We start from the raw sequence: 17,245 nt of genomic DNA on the forward strand, positions 1-17,245 counted from the left end.
TATTACTACTCACTTACACTAGAATATAAACTTCACAAGGGCAGAGGCTGTGACTGTGTCTGGTGTGGGATCCTTGGCACCTATTATAGGATCTGGCAAATACCAGTTGTCCAATCCAAGAACTGCTAAGAGAGCAGAGCCAGTCCTGCCAGTCCTGTAACAGAAAACCAATTATTCCTTAATGTGGTCAGTGTGCTTAACTACATTTTCTCTTATCAAATTTTCTCGACGTTTAGTTTTGACAGGATTTAAGATGAACTGGGAGACTACCCGCGGATGCCTATGAAGGGTTCTCTAGGTTAATTAAGATAGGAAGGCATGCCTTACCTGTGGACCTGTTCTTTAGGGTGGGTCCAGGGCTGACTGGCTAGGAGAAGCAAGGTAAGCACCAGCATGCCTCACTCTGCCTCCTGACTGCATGGATCAGTAGCTACCTCCAGCCCCTGCCACCACGATTTCTCCTGCCATGATGGACTAACCACAAACCCGGGAGCCAAAGCAAACCACCTCTTAGATTGCTTCTGTCAGTGTATTTTTTATCACAGCGGCAAGAAGAGCAATGAACTCTTGTAACTAATAGTCAGGGAGAGGCTGATAGCTAGAGATCTCACTGCCTGCTAGTCATTCAGAGGACTTCAGCATTTTGTGAAGAAAATGGGAAATCAACATACAAGAAGGATAATAGAAGATTGATATTAGGGGCGGAAGCATCAAATGGATGGTTTGGCAGTGAAGAGCACTTAACTGCTTTTGCATAAGACCCCGTTTGGCTGCCAGCATTCAAATGGCAGTTTACAGCTGTCCATAACTCCAATAGCCAGGGGTCCCAGTGTCCTCTTCTGGCCTCTGTGAGTGGCAGATATCTAACCCATATACACCCGATTAATCCTTCTCTCCACTGGTCTTTGACCACATCCTTCTGTGCTTCCAACAATGCCTTGTGTACAGACTTTTCCCACCTCCAGGTTTTTCAGCCAACCTGCCCAATTAACCTGTTTTTGCAGCACAATCAGCTTCGTATTTTGCAAATAATGCAATCTAATACAAACTTCTTCACCAGGTCAAGTGGACCACACTGTATCAAGTGCAGCTGGTCTAGGAAACACTGGCTAGCAGCATCCCCATCCTCACCAGACCATCCCTGAGATGAGCTTATCCTATGCCCTGGCATGGGATAGGATGCTCAAAAAATATTTTAGTGTTTCCAAAGGCTTAGTCTTAACTACTCATAAAAAAAAACAAAAACAAAAACAAAAACAAACTCAACAACAACAACAAAAAAAAACAATATTACAAGAATATTATGAGGAAATTGAACTGAGATAGTATAAAACTTAAATTTTTAGACAGGGCAGATGCCTATATGCGAGGGCAAAGTTTAGGCTATAATTCCAAGTCTAAGACAAGGCTATTAACTATATAACTCTCAGGGCTGGAGAAATGGCTCAGCGGTTAAGAGCTCTGACTGCTCTGCCAGAGGTCCTGAGTTCAATTCCCAGCAACCACATGGTGGCTCACAACCATCTGTAATGAGATCTGGTGTGTCTGAAGACAGCTACAGTGTACTCCTATACATTAAATAATCTTAAAAAAAAAAAAACTATATAACTCTTCACACACTAGAATTGTGTCGAGAAGATGGAAAGCTGCCATTTCACTGTAACCAGAAACTAGTCCTACTACTCATTCCTGGGGTCTGCGGCCTGTTTAAGTGTACAGGAACTAGGAAGGCAACATGCATAGCTGCTCTGGCTGGGCAGGGAGGGTGCATCTTAGAAGAACAGTGAGTTCAGTGTCTGCTCTCCGGAAATCAAAACGAGCTCCAATCACAAAGCTTGTAGTGATGAACACTTAAGAGACGTGGATGTTTCTCAGGGACAGGAGGGACCAGCAGCCAACAAAGCAGAGTAAGCTCCCTTAGGGTCACTCATCACTTCTCAATCCTGTCCACAAAACGGCTGCCCCCCAAAAAACCATTTTTACCTTTAAGCTACTACATGGATGTAAATGTATGCTGTGTAACATACTCAGGTTCACACTTACATAAACCTGCTAAAATTGCTATCTTATAGAGACACTCCAAATTTACTTTAGCTTTATGTACAGGGCCCTGTGTCTTTAGACGCCATCACTAGAGAGTAGGAGATGATAACTTTTGTGGAAAGGCAGGGAACTGCAGAACAAACTCCCTGCAGGGACTTTGTGATACCATTAGTAATCATACTGTTTCATTTATTTAATGCTTCTAGGATTTGCACTCATGACCTGGAGCATGCTACTCAAGCTCTCTACTTCTGCCTTGCTTTAAAAAACTTCTTAGCTCTCTGAGGAAAACAATTTCTTGTGTGCCTTAGGAAGTAATGAATATGAAAAGTTTTCAAACTACACTGACTTTTGGAACCAATACTAACTCAGCTCGACTGCTGAACAGCACTGAGAAAAGCCTACTGTACACACAGCACACAGCTGTGTACCGCCTCAGCTAAGCCTTCACTACAGGAGTGGATCTGGGTCAGTGGTACAAGGATGGAAGTTTGGGCCGTCATAAGGCATCTAGCAATGTCTATGGGAAAATGTTCAGCTGTCTGGGCGGGAAGAGGATGAGCTGCTATTACAACCTGGTTTCTAGAATTCACAGATGGAGCCAACCATCTCACTGTCCACAGGAGAACACCTGTACAACAGTTACCCAACATCAAGAAATGGACCAAAATCAGTTATCTACTGAGCAAATCAATCATGGAGAAAGACTGCATCCCACATCCGTTTTCCCAAACAGCCATCTTCATGGCTGGTCTCTATTTCTGAGTCATTCTGACCCACGCTTTTGATTACATGAAGTTTACTTCTAAACTTGAAGGTACGGTCCATAAGCACTTTCTGGGTCAGGTGACTTAGAATCAGCTAAACAAATAGAAATTATATTCCCCCACTAATAGTTAAGTTTTCCAGAGGGTTAAAAACCTACTCATAGTCAAAAAGTGTTAAACAAAAATTAACTATCATGGAAAGAAAGACCAATACCATCCAAATGCCAGATGCTCTTGGTTTACCTGCAGTGATGATGCCCTTTTTAGGGCTGCACATCTGAAGGAAATGATGGTAAGACTTTGATCACCTTGGTTTACTTATACTGACTTCTTTGTTGTTCTTTGTTTTTTTCAAGACTGGCTGGCCTTGAAACCATAGAGATTTACCTGCCTCTGCCTCCCAAGTGCTGGGATTAAAGGTGTGCACCACTGCAATGACTCTTTTAAAAGTAGTCTCAAGTGGCAATATACAGAATACTTCTATACTCAAAAGTCTGGCTTTTCTTTTGTTCTTCTAATTAATCCAAGGTTTCATCCAGAGCTTCACGTCTACCTTCAAAGCAAAGGCTCTCTGGTTATTTCAATTACTACTTTCTGTTAAAATTACAGGCTTTAAGGTCTGAATGGCTGGTTGGTTCATTTCATAATCACACCACCTTTTCAAGTAACTGCGGTTTTCTTCTAAATGACAGTGTTTCAGTACACACAGACTGGTGGAGAATGGTGTGAGGAACTATGAGCTGAGGACTGTCAGTCTCCACAAGAAGCCAGGAAGGAATCCTTTCAGGCCAGTGAGGAAGCTAGCCTGGCGCAGCCAGCACCTCAACTTGACTTCTTGCTGCCAGAAGTGTACCACAGTTTTTGTGGTTTGAAGCCCCTAGTTCACTGGGTCTGTGTTACAGCAGCTTAGGAAATTACACACATGTTGGTACTTCTGATTTGCCAAAACATACTCTCCACAGTAGCTACTGGTTGGTCACTGTTATGGTAGAAAGGAAGCATTAAATACAATGACAGTCACTCAATGCTTTACCACCACTGTGGCTGGCATTTGAAGATAAATCAAAACTTAAATTTAACCACACAGAAAACGAAGCTAAACAATTATTTCCAGAAATAAGTCTTTCAATATTTTATCATATTTGATAGCAGCTTTTTTATTGGTTACAAAACCTAAGCCCATATACAAAATTAGGAACACGTTTAGATGCCTCTTTTGAAAGAACATTTTAGTCTTTTTTTAAACTGAGTTTAAAAAAAAATAGAAACAATGCAATTTTAAAACACTGTTTTGAAAACCTAAAAGTGCAGCAATACACTCAGTTTCCTTATCTACGAAGTGGTGCGATTCCAATTCAAACCGGTAAGGTCACAGCAAACCGGATCAAGCAGATGCAGGGTCTGCACTACTCGATGCTAACGTTACTCAAAGGTTAGTGTGCACTTAGGACGCAAGAGGAAATAGGAATCATCACAGTAGAGGCCCAATTTTAATCTCAATGTGTGCAAATTTGAAAAGGTAACTGTCAGTTAAGTAGGGAGAGTCGAGAAGAAAATAAACTGGAAAGGGGACAATTCACAATATCAAGAAGATATTTTGACTTTAAGGGTTTCACCAAAGTGTGTGACCTTAATTCATTCTGACTTTGTTACTCCTACTTTTAGTGAACAACTACACAGTTTCAAAATTTAGACAAGTGTTTGAACAGGATGCAGTTACCATATGAAGCTTTAACTCAAAATCTGGGTAAAGAAAAAAGGCACAATGAACTTCAACTCAATTTTATGTGCACAAGAGTTGAAAAATCTGAGCCACCTTAAAGAGAAATTGATTCTAAAATTTATAAAACCTATAAATAATCAGAGGCCAAACCACTATATTAAAACAGATTCTCTAGCAAGTAAAAATCTTGCAGTTTAAACATACGCTTGTATCCGTTTTAGATACAAGACAAAACTCCCTCTTTAAAGTGGCCCCACCTTGGCAGATACACGTTTGTAATGAAGCACACCTGCTCTGTGTTGTCTGTCAGTGAAAACACCCCAGCCGATTCACAAAGCTCCGATGGCATCTGTTCTCTTCATCACAGTAAATACACCCCCGTCGGAAAACTAACTTAGTTCAGATTTCTATCCCTTCACATCAATGCATTGGGAAATTATACCCAGTGAACAAGAGCAACAAAACCATTTCTGTGACAGCACAAGTTATTTAGTTTAAAAAATTTCAAATTCATATTCATTCATTAATAACTGGGTCAGACCATTTGCCAAAAGCAATGACTTTACATAGTAATGCCAGATGTTGCAGAGCTAAAGATCACTGCAAATCAGGCTGAGTTAAATAACTACAGACCATTCCTCCGCGCAGATCCTTGGTTTATCTTTTAATATGTGCAGATGCTTTGAGTGGGGTCTGAATGAGCTCCCAATACTCAAGAACGAAGTCTTGTAACACTTCTAAATAGTTGCTGGTTTGTTGCCACCACATTATCAAAAGTACTGGTTACTAAGTAAAAAATATTTTAAGACTAATTACAGTAAACATGAAAGCTCCACAGTTTAAACCCAATATAAATCAACCATATCCAATTATCAATTTAAAACAAAAAATAAAATTAACCCCTGGAAGCTGAAAGCAAGACTTTGTCTTAAAACATTACTAATGAGTATTTAGACCCTTTCCATTCTTGTTTTGACTTATTTATTTATGTAAGTCTTTTTGTAGTCAAGGACTCTTGCTTTCAACTTAACAGAAGTTCAAGTCTGTAACAGGTTGCAGCTCAGGTAGAGACCATGCACAGCATTTGATTATTCAAAACAGCAGGAACACACAGGCTGAAGTGAGTGGTCAAATAGGATTTGCTGTTCTCAAAAATTAGGTAGAATGGCGAAAGCGTTACCATTGATATCTAAAGCTCTTCCTCCAACCCTGGCTTCTGAGGCAGATAATAAACATCAATTAATGGTAGGTGAAGTACAGTTTTAAAAAACTTATCTTTTTAATCAACAACCAAGTTTCTTGTTTTTAAGTTACTTTTGTGTCAGTTTCACCAATGAAAATCATTTGGCTTGTACTTTAATTCTTCCACATAAGAATACGAAAATATGTTTGTGGAGGACAGTGATGGAGGCTCAGATCACACTGCACCTCTGTAGTCTTCCAACATGAGTATACATCATACCAAAGTGTCTTGATCCACAGCGCACCTTTTTCCAAAGGCTGTATCAGTGGGCAGCTGATAAACCACCACTATGGAATATTCTAACTGGAGACTGCAGTTGTCAGCATGTGGCACCAGGGAGCATGGAAAATATAGGGGAGTTGAGATGGTTAAGGAGAATTCTAAAACAGTTTAGGAAATCATGCATATGCATTTACAGTCCATGTGAGAGTGACTTTTGGCAACTGCAAAGTGACTGAGACATGGCTTGCTTTAGAAGCATCAAAATGAAGAGGCAAGAATGCTGGGAGCCTTCTGTTGCTTGCTGTCTTATCGCTTGGTGGCCATCTGGTGGTGTTTCATATTGAATCAAAGATGCTGCACTTAATTGACCTTAGAAATTAAATTCTTTTGTTTGAAGGTTGGCTGTTGGGTCAAAATTGTAAGTACCTCCTTGTGTTGCTTCAGGAATGAGGCTAGGATCTTCATCAATCTGTGAAAATAAAGGAGAAACTCTGAATGAATATTTTAACTCCTAAAAATACCCAGGAAAATCAGTAACAATTTTATTGGGAAATTAAAGATATACAATTGAATATGAACTTTTTAAAAAGTGCCTGTCCTAAGTTCCTGTGACTGCAGAAGTACTTAACCTATCTGAAAATCATTTCTTCCCAGTTAATAGATTAAAAATGCAACAAGAGGGGTTGGGGATTTAGCTCAGTGGTAGAGCGCTTGCCTAGGAAGCGCAAGGCCCTGGGTTCGGTCCCCAGCTCCGAAAAAAAGAAAAGAATTTAAAAAATGCAACAAGAAAAGCCATTGATGGAGTATCTAACAGAAAACGGTACAAACTTAATGCCCATTAATAAAACTCTTGGTAAATGGCCACTATATATAAAAGTCTCAACCTACAGACATCTCTACTTTAATATTTACTTACATCATCACCAGAGAAATATTGATCTATGATTTCAAATGCTAATTTATATATGTCTTCATTTTCATGTTGCTGCAAAACTTCTATTTTCTCCAAACCTGACAAAGAATATAAAAATTAAGGTGATATTAATCGGTATAATCTGTTTATAGACAACTATGTGAACCTCAGCATAGGCTCTATCTCCACTTAAAGACAACAGTTTAAAAAAGCAGACAAAAACTTAAATGCCCATTAAGTTCTTTCTCTTTAAAAATGTTTTTATAACAACAAAACTAAAAAACAAAAACAGCCACCAAAACACTCCGTCTCACAGAGATCTGATGGAATTTGTTTTTAGTTGCATGGCAAGTTAGTACTAGAACAAGATCTGAAAACCTCCCAGAATGTTACATTTAAGCATGGTATCTCATTTAGTATCGTTTGTCTGCCACTGTTTTCTGCATGTTATTTCAAATGACTATGAAATTTAAGTTTTTAGAACTTAATAACTGAAGGAAATAATGATATAATTTTACATGAAAAAATGAATAGGTTACGTTCTACAGGTATAAAGAACAAAAATAGGAAGTTTTCAGAACAATAATCACTGATCTCTGTTCATAATAAGATTATATTATATGTTGAGATTATTATTCCAGTAGAAAGAAAAGTTTTAAACACTAAAGAGAAAAAGAATTCTCTAACTTTCATTCAAACTTTCTAAGTTATAAACCTGACTATGAAGCTAATTTTTAATATCTTAATAAGATATCTTAAGACAAGTATGAACATGAATTAATACTAAGATGATCTCCATGTTAATTTTACATCTACTGACACTATATAAATTTGAATGAAACTCCCACATACCTTTTTGCTTTTACTGATTTGTGATGGCTAACCTATCCATATAATTAATAAAAATACAAATAAACAAATCACTAAATTGTAGTAAAAGAAACATCTTAATGTGTGGACACTTTAGTACATACTGAATATGTATTCTTTAAAATCAAAAATTTTAAACACATGTTTCATTATGTCCTTAACAGAAATCACAGTATTTAAAGACTTCTGTCCTAGTATCTTCAACATGCTTTTTGGTAGCAATCCTAAAAGTCTCTCCAACTTACAGAATTCCAATGAGATGCACACAACTAGGCAACCTCCATAAGAAGAGTCCACCTAGTCCCATGGTAATATGTGCAACAAGAATAAATGTGTTCACTGTGTCCAGAGTTTGAGAAGTGCTGGATTCAACAAAGCTTTTACTATAGCCGTCCACATCAAGCTATTCACACACTCCTGTACACTGTGACGTGAGAGGAACTGTGATTTGGCTGTGCTTTGGTTTTCTGGATAGAGTAGTTGGGAGGGCTTTAAGAATCATTAAAAAGTGGGGCCTACTAAAGGTTCATGATTGGGGATCTGCCCTTTAGAAGACTTGGTAAAACCTTTGTAGAACCCTCCTAAGATTCATCTTCAACAGAAAGTTACTGCAAAACACTGCATCTGTCCTGACTCATTCTGTGGTTTAATGACATACACACAAATTGAAACAACCATTTTGTCCTTGACACTCTGTCACTTTCCAAAACTCTGAGCTAAAAAACCCTATTTTTTCCCATAAGCACTCAGTCTCAGTCTTGACTTGACAATGGAAAACAAATCACTAATGAGTATTTCCTAAATTCCATCAATTTCCAGGAAAGTTGATTCCACAACCTGTGTATTTCCAAAGTATGAACTTCTGTTTTTTAAAAATCCTTTAGAAATGCTAATATGGATAAGAAGACCAGCAAAACACCCTGGCCCCTTAGTAACAGTACGGCGTTAGCTATTCTCCAGATGGACCGACTCAGAGGACTGCAGGGGCAGCTCCTTACCTCCACACTCTTCTATGATCTCAGCTATTGTGCTTGCTTCATCACCAGCCATTATCAGGATGTTTTTTAGACCATCCAGAACCACCTGCACCACTTGAGAATCTTTTACTGACAGTAAGTTACAGAATGGCGGTATTACATTCTGTTGTACAAGGTATTCAACCTAGATGATACAAGAAGAAATATTTTTCATATATGTAATTCTTTTTTCCCTCTAAAAACTGCAGTAGAGACAAAAACATTCAGTAACTTATAAAGATAAGAAAGACGTGTCCTTGCTGAAGATTAATTAGTAAGGTGACCAAGTTAAGAGTCTCAAACTCACTTGGTCTTTTCTGCCACTTATCGTTAAGTTGCTGATTGCCCAAGCAGCTTCCTTTTGTGTTCCAAAATCCCCCTAAAATGTAAAAACAATTTCACAAAATAAGTTCCTTATCAAAAAAAGTCTGAGTTGTAATAATTCAGATAAATAATGAACTCATCATGACTGACCTTAGCGAGCTGATGAATAATCATAGGGATTAACCCAGCATCGATCACAGCCTGAACTTGCTGCTGATTGCCTGCTGTTATATTGGAAAGGAACCACACTGCTTCCTGTAGGAACAAAATATGGACCACTTTTATTGAAAAAGCTACCTTTAATGTTTTTTATTTTTCTCTTTAATATTTGATAACAAAATCTCAAGTAGTGTTGGAGTAACCAAATCTAAAAAGTGATCAGTTGTGCAAGACTGGCCTTTTAATTTCACTAATGCTGTACGTGAGTCTGCTGTTTGTACATAAGGAAAGGGGTGTGCACACCCACGCACAGTGCCCATGTGCAGGTGAGATAACATCTAACCTTTGCAATTTGGTTCTCTCCTTCCACCCTGTGGTTCCAGAGCTCCAACTCAGGTTGTCAGGTCTACAGGGCAAGCACTGTACCTGCTAATTCAGACTTCCCACTGGAGCAAGGAAGAAGGAAGCTTCCATTCATGATACTTGTGTGTTCACTAGACCCTGTGTGTATTTAATAACCTGTAAGCCTACTTTAAGCTAGACATTACTCTAAGTAATGCTGATACAGCAGCAGATAAAACAGACCCAAGCCTTAATCCACAGAGTTGTATCCACTCATTTGGAAGGCATGCCCAAAGGTTGGAATTTCCAAATACTAGTAAAAACTACTTCCATTACAAGATAGTTAGTTTATTTTAAAGCATTAGGTCAGTGGGTAATGTGCCTTCTCCCAGAGCATGAGAACCTGCATTCAGGTACTCAGCACCTAGGTGAGACACATGGTGACCAGCATCTATAGCCACACAGCTGGAGAGAAAATGAAACCCTAATACACGGTAAAGTACAGCCATTAGAGAATATAGTTTAAAGAGTCTTCAAAAAAAACTACCACACAATTACTGTAACCCAGCGACTTCTAGCTACATCAGAAAGGAAACTAAATCAAAGACTTTGAACAGTTACTGATGTCAGTGTTTTCTACACTCTGTTCACAATAGCCACGAGGTGAAAACAACCCCAGTGTCATTCAACAGGTAAATGAGAAAATGTGGTATACACAGCCAACAGAACGACTTATTCAGCCATAAAAGCAAATCAAGCCAGGGCTTTGGAGGCGGATGAGTTGGCAGAGTGTCCGCCATATGAGCACCTGACTAACGGCGAACATTCATCTAAACTCTCTCAGCAACACATCTGTAACTCAAGCACAGTGACAAAAGGACCCGTAGTGCTCAGGTCTGGCGAGAGACATTACTTCAAACAATGCGAGAGCCGGAAAGATGGCTCCATGGTAAAGAGCCCAGCTCCTAGGAACCACTGGGCAGCTCACAATCACCTCCTGAACCTCCATTCCTAGGGAGTGCACTGGTTTTGACCTCTACTGGCATCTGCATTTATATGCACTTGCCCACCCACCCATACACAGAATTAAAAATAGTAAAAGTAATTTTTAAAGATACAATGTAGAGAGCAACTGAGGAAGATAACGGATGCTGACCTTGGCCCTTCACCCTCATAAACACACACACAGAGCTCTAACATTCTGTTAAATGAATGACCTTTAAAAACATGCTATGTGAAACAAGCCATAAAACTACTTCAGTACTTAACTATCTACTGTCCAATTCAAAATAAATGTGCATATCTATTCAAAACTTTAAAAGAATATATTTTTATGATCTTTGAAAGAAGGTATGACATTCTAAGGTCTATTTTAATGATGTAGATTAAATTATCTGGTTTTTTTTAAAATACCAGTTATTTTTGTGGGAGATTTTTTTTGTTTACTGGTTAACAATTTAATAATTACCAATACTACTCAAACTACTTAAACATAAATAGTCTTAAAATTCAATATTCTTTATTCCGTGAATGAGAGTAAGACTAAAGGAAGCAGAAGTTAAACAATGAGGAAAGATTCACCTTGAGTGCCATGACTCTGAGTCAGAATAAACATCATAGCAGCAACAAGGAAACCGTCCCAGACAGGAGGAAAAATAGTGCGTGTCTTTACCTTGTTTATTTTCTCTTTTGGGTGTGACAAGAGGTTTGGGAAGTGGGACAGGACATCGCAGTTGAGGACCACCTGGGTCTGCTCATCAGTGCCAGTCACTATGTTCCCTACTGCTCTGAGTGCTGCGGTCTGAAGGAGAAGAAAACGTTTAAGGATGTTTATAATGAAATTGTTGTTTCTGTCTTTTTCATTAACTCGAGAGATTAACATTTATCCTATCCTCACAACAAAGCCATAAGCAAACCAAGCAATGACTTTTAAACAATAATTTCTTGTGGAAAATTATGGAACTCCACAGAAAACTTGCTAGAAAGGTTTTTTAAATAGCGAAAACTAAGTCACGAAGTCCCATCTTTAAAACAGTACTTACTCATCACTAAACAGGTACCACAGACTTTAATATTGTCCCGAGTCAGCATGCGTTTGTGCCTACCATGCCATATAGCCCTGCATTTAATATATTTAATGTCATTCTGGGTCACTTAGTAAACCATGTGCAGAAGGACAGTAAGCAGAACTGGCGACAGCCCCTAGGCAGAGTCACAGGCACAGATAGGACACTGTCCCAGAGACAGGGAGTTAAGCAAAGGCAGACTGAAGACCTCAGTGAAGGGAGGAAGGAAGAGCCTAAGCAGTCACAGAAGGGACGGAGGCGAACACAGGCATAGATATGTACCATGCTGCCTCCTAACAGGTACTAGAAAAGCAACATCAGCAGTTTTATTTCTATCTGGTTGAAATGACAATGGAATACATACATACACATCTATATACTGAGACATACACATCTAAAGCACTGACGAATTAAGAAACAAGCAAATTGGGGCTGGGGATTTAGCTCAGTGGTAGAGCGCTTACCTAGGAAGCGCAAGGCCCTGGGTTCGGTCCCCAGCTCCGAAAAAAAAGAACCAAAAAAAAAAAAAAAAAAAAAGAAACAAGCAAATTGGGGTTGGGGATTTAGCTCAGTGGTAGAGCGCTTGCCTAGCAGGCGCAAGGCCCTGGGTTCGGTCCCCAGCTCCGAAAAAATAAAGAAAAAAGAAAAAAGAAAAAAAGAAACAAACAAAATTGGGTTCAAGAGATAAGTTAGGGCACCCTGAGGTGCATGCTGTTGGGTTTAACTGAATATTGGTTGTGGAAGGCTGGTCATATGACTAACTTAATATGAAAAAAATGACAATACTTACTTGAACTTTGACTTCCTGGTGGCTCAGAAGGGGCACGAGGAAGGGTACAACCCCTGAGTCAATAACCATCTGTATCTGCTCATTCCCTCCGTCTGTCAAGTATGACAGCGCCCAAACAGTGTCTACAAGAATCTACAGGAAGGAAACACAGGAAAAGATATTCGAGGAGTTTTAACACAAAGTCTTTGTTTTAACTTGGTGGTGAGGCATCCTTATATTGATAGATATAAACCCTATCTTTCTCTCAGTGTTTACCTGAGATCAACCTTCATAAACATGAGACAGAAGTCTAGGATGCTTCTTTTCCAGTTTCTGACTTTATGTTCTTTATGTATCAAGTAGGTAAAAATAAAAGGCTGGCAAGACAGCTTCACAAGCAAAGAGCTTGCAAGCTAGCCTGGTGAGCTGAATTTCATCACTGAAAGCCACACATAAAGGTGGAAGGAGAGAAACCAACTAGACAAAGTCATCCTTGACCTCCACACAGGTACAGAGCTCAGACATAGACATAATAATAATAAATAATATCGTTACACAATAATAAATAATAAATTGTTAAACAAGCAGTAAATTCTCCCTGGGCCCAAAAGTTAGGTACTAAAATCACTGATCTATTTCATGTACGTATGAGGCCAAAACGCTGTGCTGCTTCAAGTTTAGAAGACCCCAATAATAATCATGCATCCACTTTACTGCTTTTTAAGTATATTCAGTCAGAGATCCTGCTCGCAGTACAGTGTTCCTCCCACACCCAATTACCACACTCAAACACCTATTTTCACAGAGAGATCTTTTAATAAGTGGGGAAGAAAAGTAAAGTGACTGAATCCTAAGGCAGCAAATAACCTTTCAGGTGTGACTTAAGAGAAAGGGGTGGTGGGTGCCTCGGTAAGAACGGAATAGGATACGGTTTGTTTTGACCGAGCATGCTAATTAGGGTGGCTTTCCATTGCTGGACTTCAGCACTGTGATTGAGAGGTGGACATTGGCGATCAGCCGTAAGAATGTCTGGCCAAAGAAAGTGTCCAAATAAAAAGAATGGACTTGGGCTGGAGAGATGGCTAAGAACACTCACTGCCCTTCCAGAGGTCCTGAGTTCAATTCCCAGCACCCATAGGGTACCTCACAACCATCTGTAATGGGATCTGATGCCCTCTTCTGGGGTGTCTGAAGCGAACGTGCACCCATGTGCATTAAATAAATAACATTAAAAATAATAAAAAGAACAGACCTTTGTGGCTTCCTTTAGGGGTGTAATCCATGGTTTATAAGGGAAAAAGAAGAAGAAGGGGAACCCCTTGAAGCAGTAGTATGATTTTCCTGACTAATAAAAGTGAATGTTAAGGAATGACTTAGCACTTGACTTTAACATAGACCTGCAAATGAAAAGCAAGAAGCATAATCACGTTGTGCCTATTGTCATAGCACATGTCTGTGACTGCCAAAACTGAGGAGATGAGAACCTGGAGAGCAGGAGTAAAAGTCAGCCTCAGCTACACAGCAAGAGTGAGCAGCCTAGGCTCTAAAACCCAAAGTAAGCCTCACCTTCACACATCTGAAGGTTTCAACTATGAGAACAAAACCGAACAGGGTAAGTGCTCATAGGAGCTAAAGAGCTGATCCTGAACACAGAGAACGGTACGTGGTCTTCCTTGACATCTGAGGCAGAAGCACCACTCAACTCACTTGAAGTCCAGAGACCTTTCTAGTAAGGGTCCAAATTAATGGGATCTTGTGGCCCTCAAAGTGAAAGCAGCTACTGAATTTACCTATCTTTTAGGAAAGCATGTGAGTCACAGATGCGTGACGCACATAAGCTTTCTCCTCAGCAGTACTAAGAACCATGCAAACAATTTCAGCTACCTGGAAGAACAAAACACTTAAATATTAGTTTGGATCTGGATTATGCCAATGTGAGGTGAGGTGGAGAGTAAAGAACCAGAAAGGAGGGAGAGAAACAATTATGAACAATGTTTGAAACAGAAGCTGGGGGGGGGGGGGTGGCTACTGCAGTTCAAACAAACTCAAGAGCTGCATCAAAAGAAAATTTAGGCATATAATCTAAGTGAGGTGCTTTGCGTAAGAGTAGCCCCCATAGGCTCATACATTTCAATGCTTAGTCACCAGGGAGTGGCACTGCTTTCAAAGGAGTAGAAGGGATGGCTTTGTTGGAGTAGGTGTGGCCTTGTTAAAGGAAATGTGGTGGTGGCTTTGATGAGGGTGGGCTTTGAGTTTCAAAAACCCAAACCAGGCCCTCCCCAACCCCCCTCTCCCTCCTTGCTATCTGAGGACATGGATGTAGAACTCTCAGCTATTTCTCCAACACCATTATGTGTTTGCATGCTGCCATGCTCCCCACCATGGTGACTGACAATGGAGTAAACCTCTGAAACTGTAAACCAAGCTCTAAAGAAATGTTTTCCTTTGTATGAACTGCTGTGGTCATGGCGTCTCTACACAGCAACAGAACACCAAGACACCAAGTAACAAAAACGAAAACACTGAAAGAGCAGAGTTGGCATGTGTCATCAAGGGTCCCAGGAAAAAGCAGAGTACAGCTGTGCCCTACTGTGCTAAGTTTTCTTAAAAAGAAGAAGAAGAAAAAAAAAAAAAAAGAACCTGGAAGGAACCACAGTTTAGCAAAGAATCCCCTCAGTGGCGCTCACCAGGTGGAGTTTCCCCAAATACAGTGCTGTAAGAAGTGTGTGAATGTGTGCATTCGCATGTCTGTGTGAGTTATTATTTCTATTATGCAAACATTTTCTTGGTTTATAGAACGTTATTAATGTTTGGTGACCATAAAGTTGTAATAGTGGATTTTAACATGTAGGCATTATGGTGTTAACTATAGGGGCTGTTTCCAGACACAGAATTTAAACTCTAAGTTAGGATGAACACTAGGCGTGATTATAATATAGGGAAGATACTCAGTCCTGAATCTGCAAGTGTATGGTGAGAAATTAGAAAAAATTGAAAACAGGCAATCAACACATGGACTCTGACTAGCTGTGCTGAGGAAATACTTTGACTACAACCCATTAAAAACCCAGTAGAGTCAGGGACAGCAACTTCTATCTCCCCTGGGGCAGAAGACAGGTGAGTGAAGGGCTGAGCCAGGCTTGGCGGGAGCTACTTTGCCTTCCCATCAGCTCCAACAGTGACCCTACATCATTAGTCCAGGTTCCCTAAGCTTTGCTTTGGCAACCCCGTAATTGAAGTTGCATATTGGCTGTTCTTTGCCTTGGTCCTAAGGCTGTGAGGAGAGAGCAAACTCTGTACTGAGAAGGTGGAGGTTAAGTATACACAAATTTTTACTGTGCTTTGCACAGGACTTCATTTAACAATATGCCTTGTTTCCTTTACTATTATTTTGGAAGGTTTTATGAAAATTTTGTTTTCGTTTGAATATAGGAAACATTAATTAGGACATTATTTTGGAAAATTCTTGAGTTTTAACTCAAATGTTTGCCAATACCTTCTAAAATAGAGTGACATTCAGAGACAATTGTTGAGATCAGCTGACTTGCAGACATTTTTGGGGTATTTATATTTTAAGATTCCTTATTAATAAATGGCTTTGTCCTATTTCTAACTAGAAATGCTAACATTCTTTATACATTTTCATTATATATTAAAAGCTTAGCTGTAAACAAATAAAATACTTTATTTAATTATTAAAAAAAAAAACCATAGTAGAGTTAGTGGAAAATGCCCCTGAATGTGCAAATTTCTTAAGCCTACAGATGTAAAAATGAGAGATGAAGCCAAAAAGAATAAGCTCACTGGCCCGCACACAGGCACACAGGCAGTAAAGCAAAGGTGTTTCAAAGGTGTAAGCACACGGGCCACTGGAACAGGCACACAAATATTATGTAAAATGATTGAGTGTTAAAATCTAAATCCTTTGTTGTATGAGGGGTTGAACAGTGGGCTTTGCATACACTAGGCAAGCACTTTAACACTGTGCAAGTTTCCCTAGCAGAGTTCTCATTTAGTGAACCCTACAACTTACATTATCTATATCTAAAATAAAGTAATAATAGTAGACTAAAAATAAAAGGCCACACTTATCTCAAGAAAGAAAATAGTAAAAGTTACAAATCTGTCAAGAGAACAGTAGAATTTAGCTAAAACTTGATGCAAAAAACACTTTATAACATTAAATAAAACTATACTGTTCACTAAACAATCCTTTAATTGCCATTACAAGAAAAAAATATCTCAAAAGCTAACGGTATTTGTACAGGTTTGTTACATTACTATCTTTTAGACATGGTGTATATAGCTGAGGCTGGCTGTAATTCCCGATCCTCCTCCTCCCTTTACTTCCCAGTGTTGGCATTATGGGCATTTGCTACCAATGCTCAGCAGTAGGAAAGAGAACAAACCAACAAAAACAAACAGCAGATACAGACTTATCCACTGAACTGGAAAGCCTTGTGGTTTCTAACCTGTATCCTTAGATTGAGTAAAGACGAGCACGAGTATAAACAGCTTTCTGAGTCACGAGTCATTCTACCAATCATCACAAAACAAAGTCACTGGTCACTAAATATCAGGTCTCAGCATATAACCTATGTGCTAACACTGATCAAGTCTGTTGTTTCTCTAGTAATAGAGGCTAGGTTGGTACCAGTTGTTATGTGATACTGAACAGTCTGTGAACACATTACAAACTGGTAAGAAAGTCAGATACTCTAAAACTACACTTGCAAACCAATTGTCAGCAACACCACAGAGAAGAAAACACACGAACTGACCCTCTAC

The 17,245-nt window shown here is 39.3% G+C and overlaps 1 protein-coding gene and 1 long non-coding RNA gene across 6 annotated transcripts in view; one reads left to right on the top strand and one right to left on the bottom strand.

The window, feature by feature from the left end:
- Nucleotides 1-3,941: 3,941 nt before the first annotated feature.
- Kpna3 (karyopherin subunit alpha 3) overlaps nucleotides 3,942-17,245 on the bottom strand; it is a 74,083-nt gene continuing 60,779 nt past the window's right edge. For 4 of the 5 annotated variants that reach the window (XM_087586135.1, XM_087586132.1, XM_087586134.1 and 1 more), the window contains 7 exons: nucleotides 12,479-12,610; nucleotides 11,295-11,423; nucleotides 9,272-9,376; nucleotides 9,105-9,176; nucleotides 8,780-8,942; nucleotides 6,915-7,009; nucleotides 3,942-6,467 (listed from right to left, as the gene is read on the bottom strand). In XM_087586135.1, coding sequence (XP_087442261.1) covers nucleotides 6,369-6,467; nucleotides 6,915-7,009; nucleotides 8,780-8,942; nucleotides 9,105-9,176; nucleotides 9,272-9,376; nucleotides 11,295-11,423; nucleotides 12,479-12,610 — 795 coding nt within the window. In that variant the 3' untranslated portion in view covers nucleotides 3,942-6,368. The remainder of the gene's footprint in view (nucleotides 6,468-6,914; nucleotides 7,010-8,779; nucleotides 8,943-9,104; nucleotides 9,177-9,271; nucleotides 9,377-11,294; nucleotides 11,424-12,478; nucleotides 12,611-17,245) is intronic. The other variant, NM_001014792.1, reaches the window with a different exon arrangement.
- LOC148000983 (uncharacterized) lies at nucleotides 3,948-8,919 on the top strand. Its single transcript, XR_015638840.1, has 2 exons — nucleotides 3,948-6,680; nucleotides 6,786-8,919. It is a non-coding gene; the product is annotated as an uncharacterized LOC148000983 (long non-coding RNA).

Source organism: Rattus norvegicus, chromosome 15, assembly GCF_021556685.1.
Source record: "Rattus norvegicus strain SHRSP/BbbUtx chromosome 15, alternate assembly SHRSP_T2T, whole genome shotgun sequence".
NCBI lineage: Eukaryota > Metazoa > Chordata > Mammalia > Rodentia > Muridae > Rattus > Rattus norvegicus.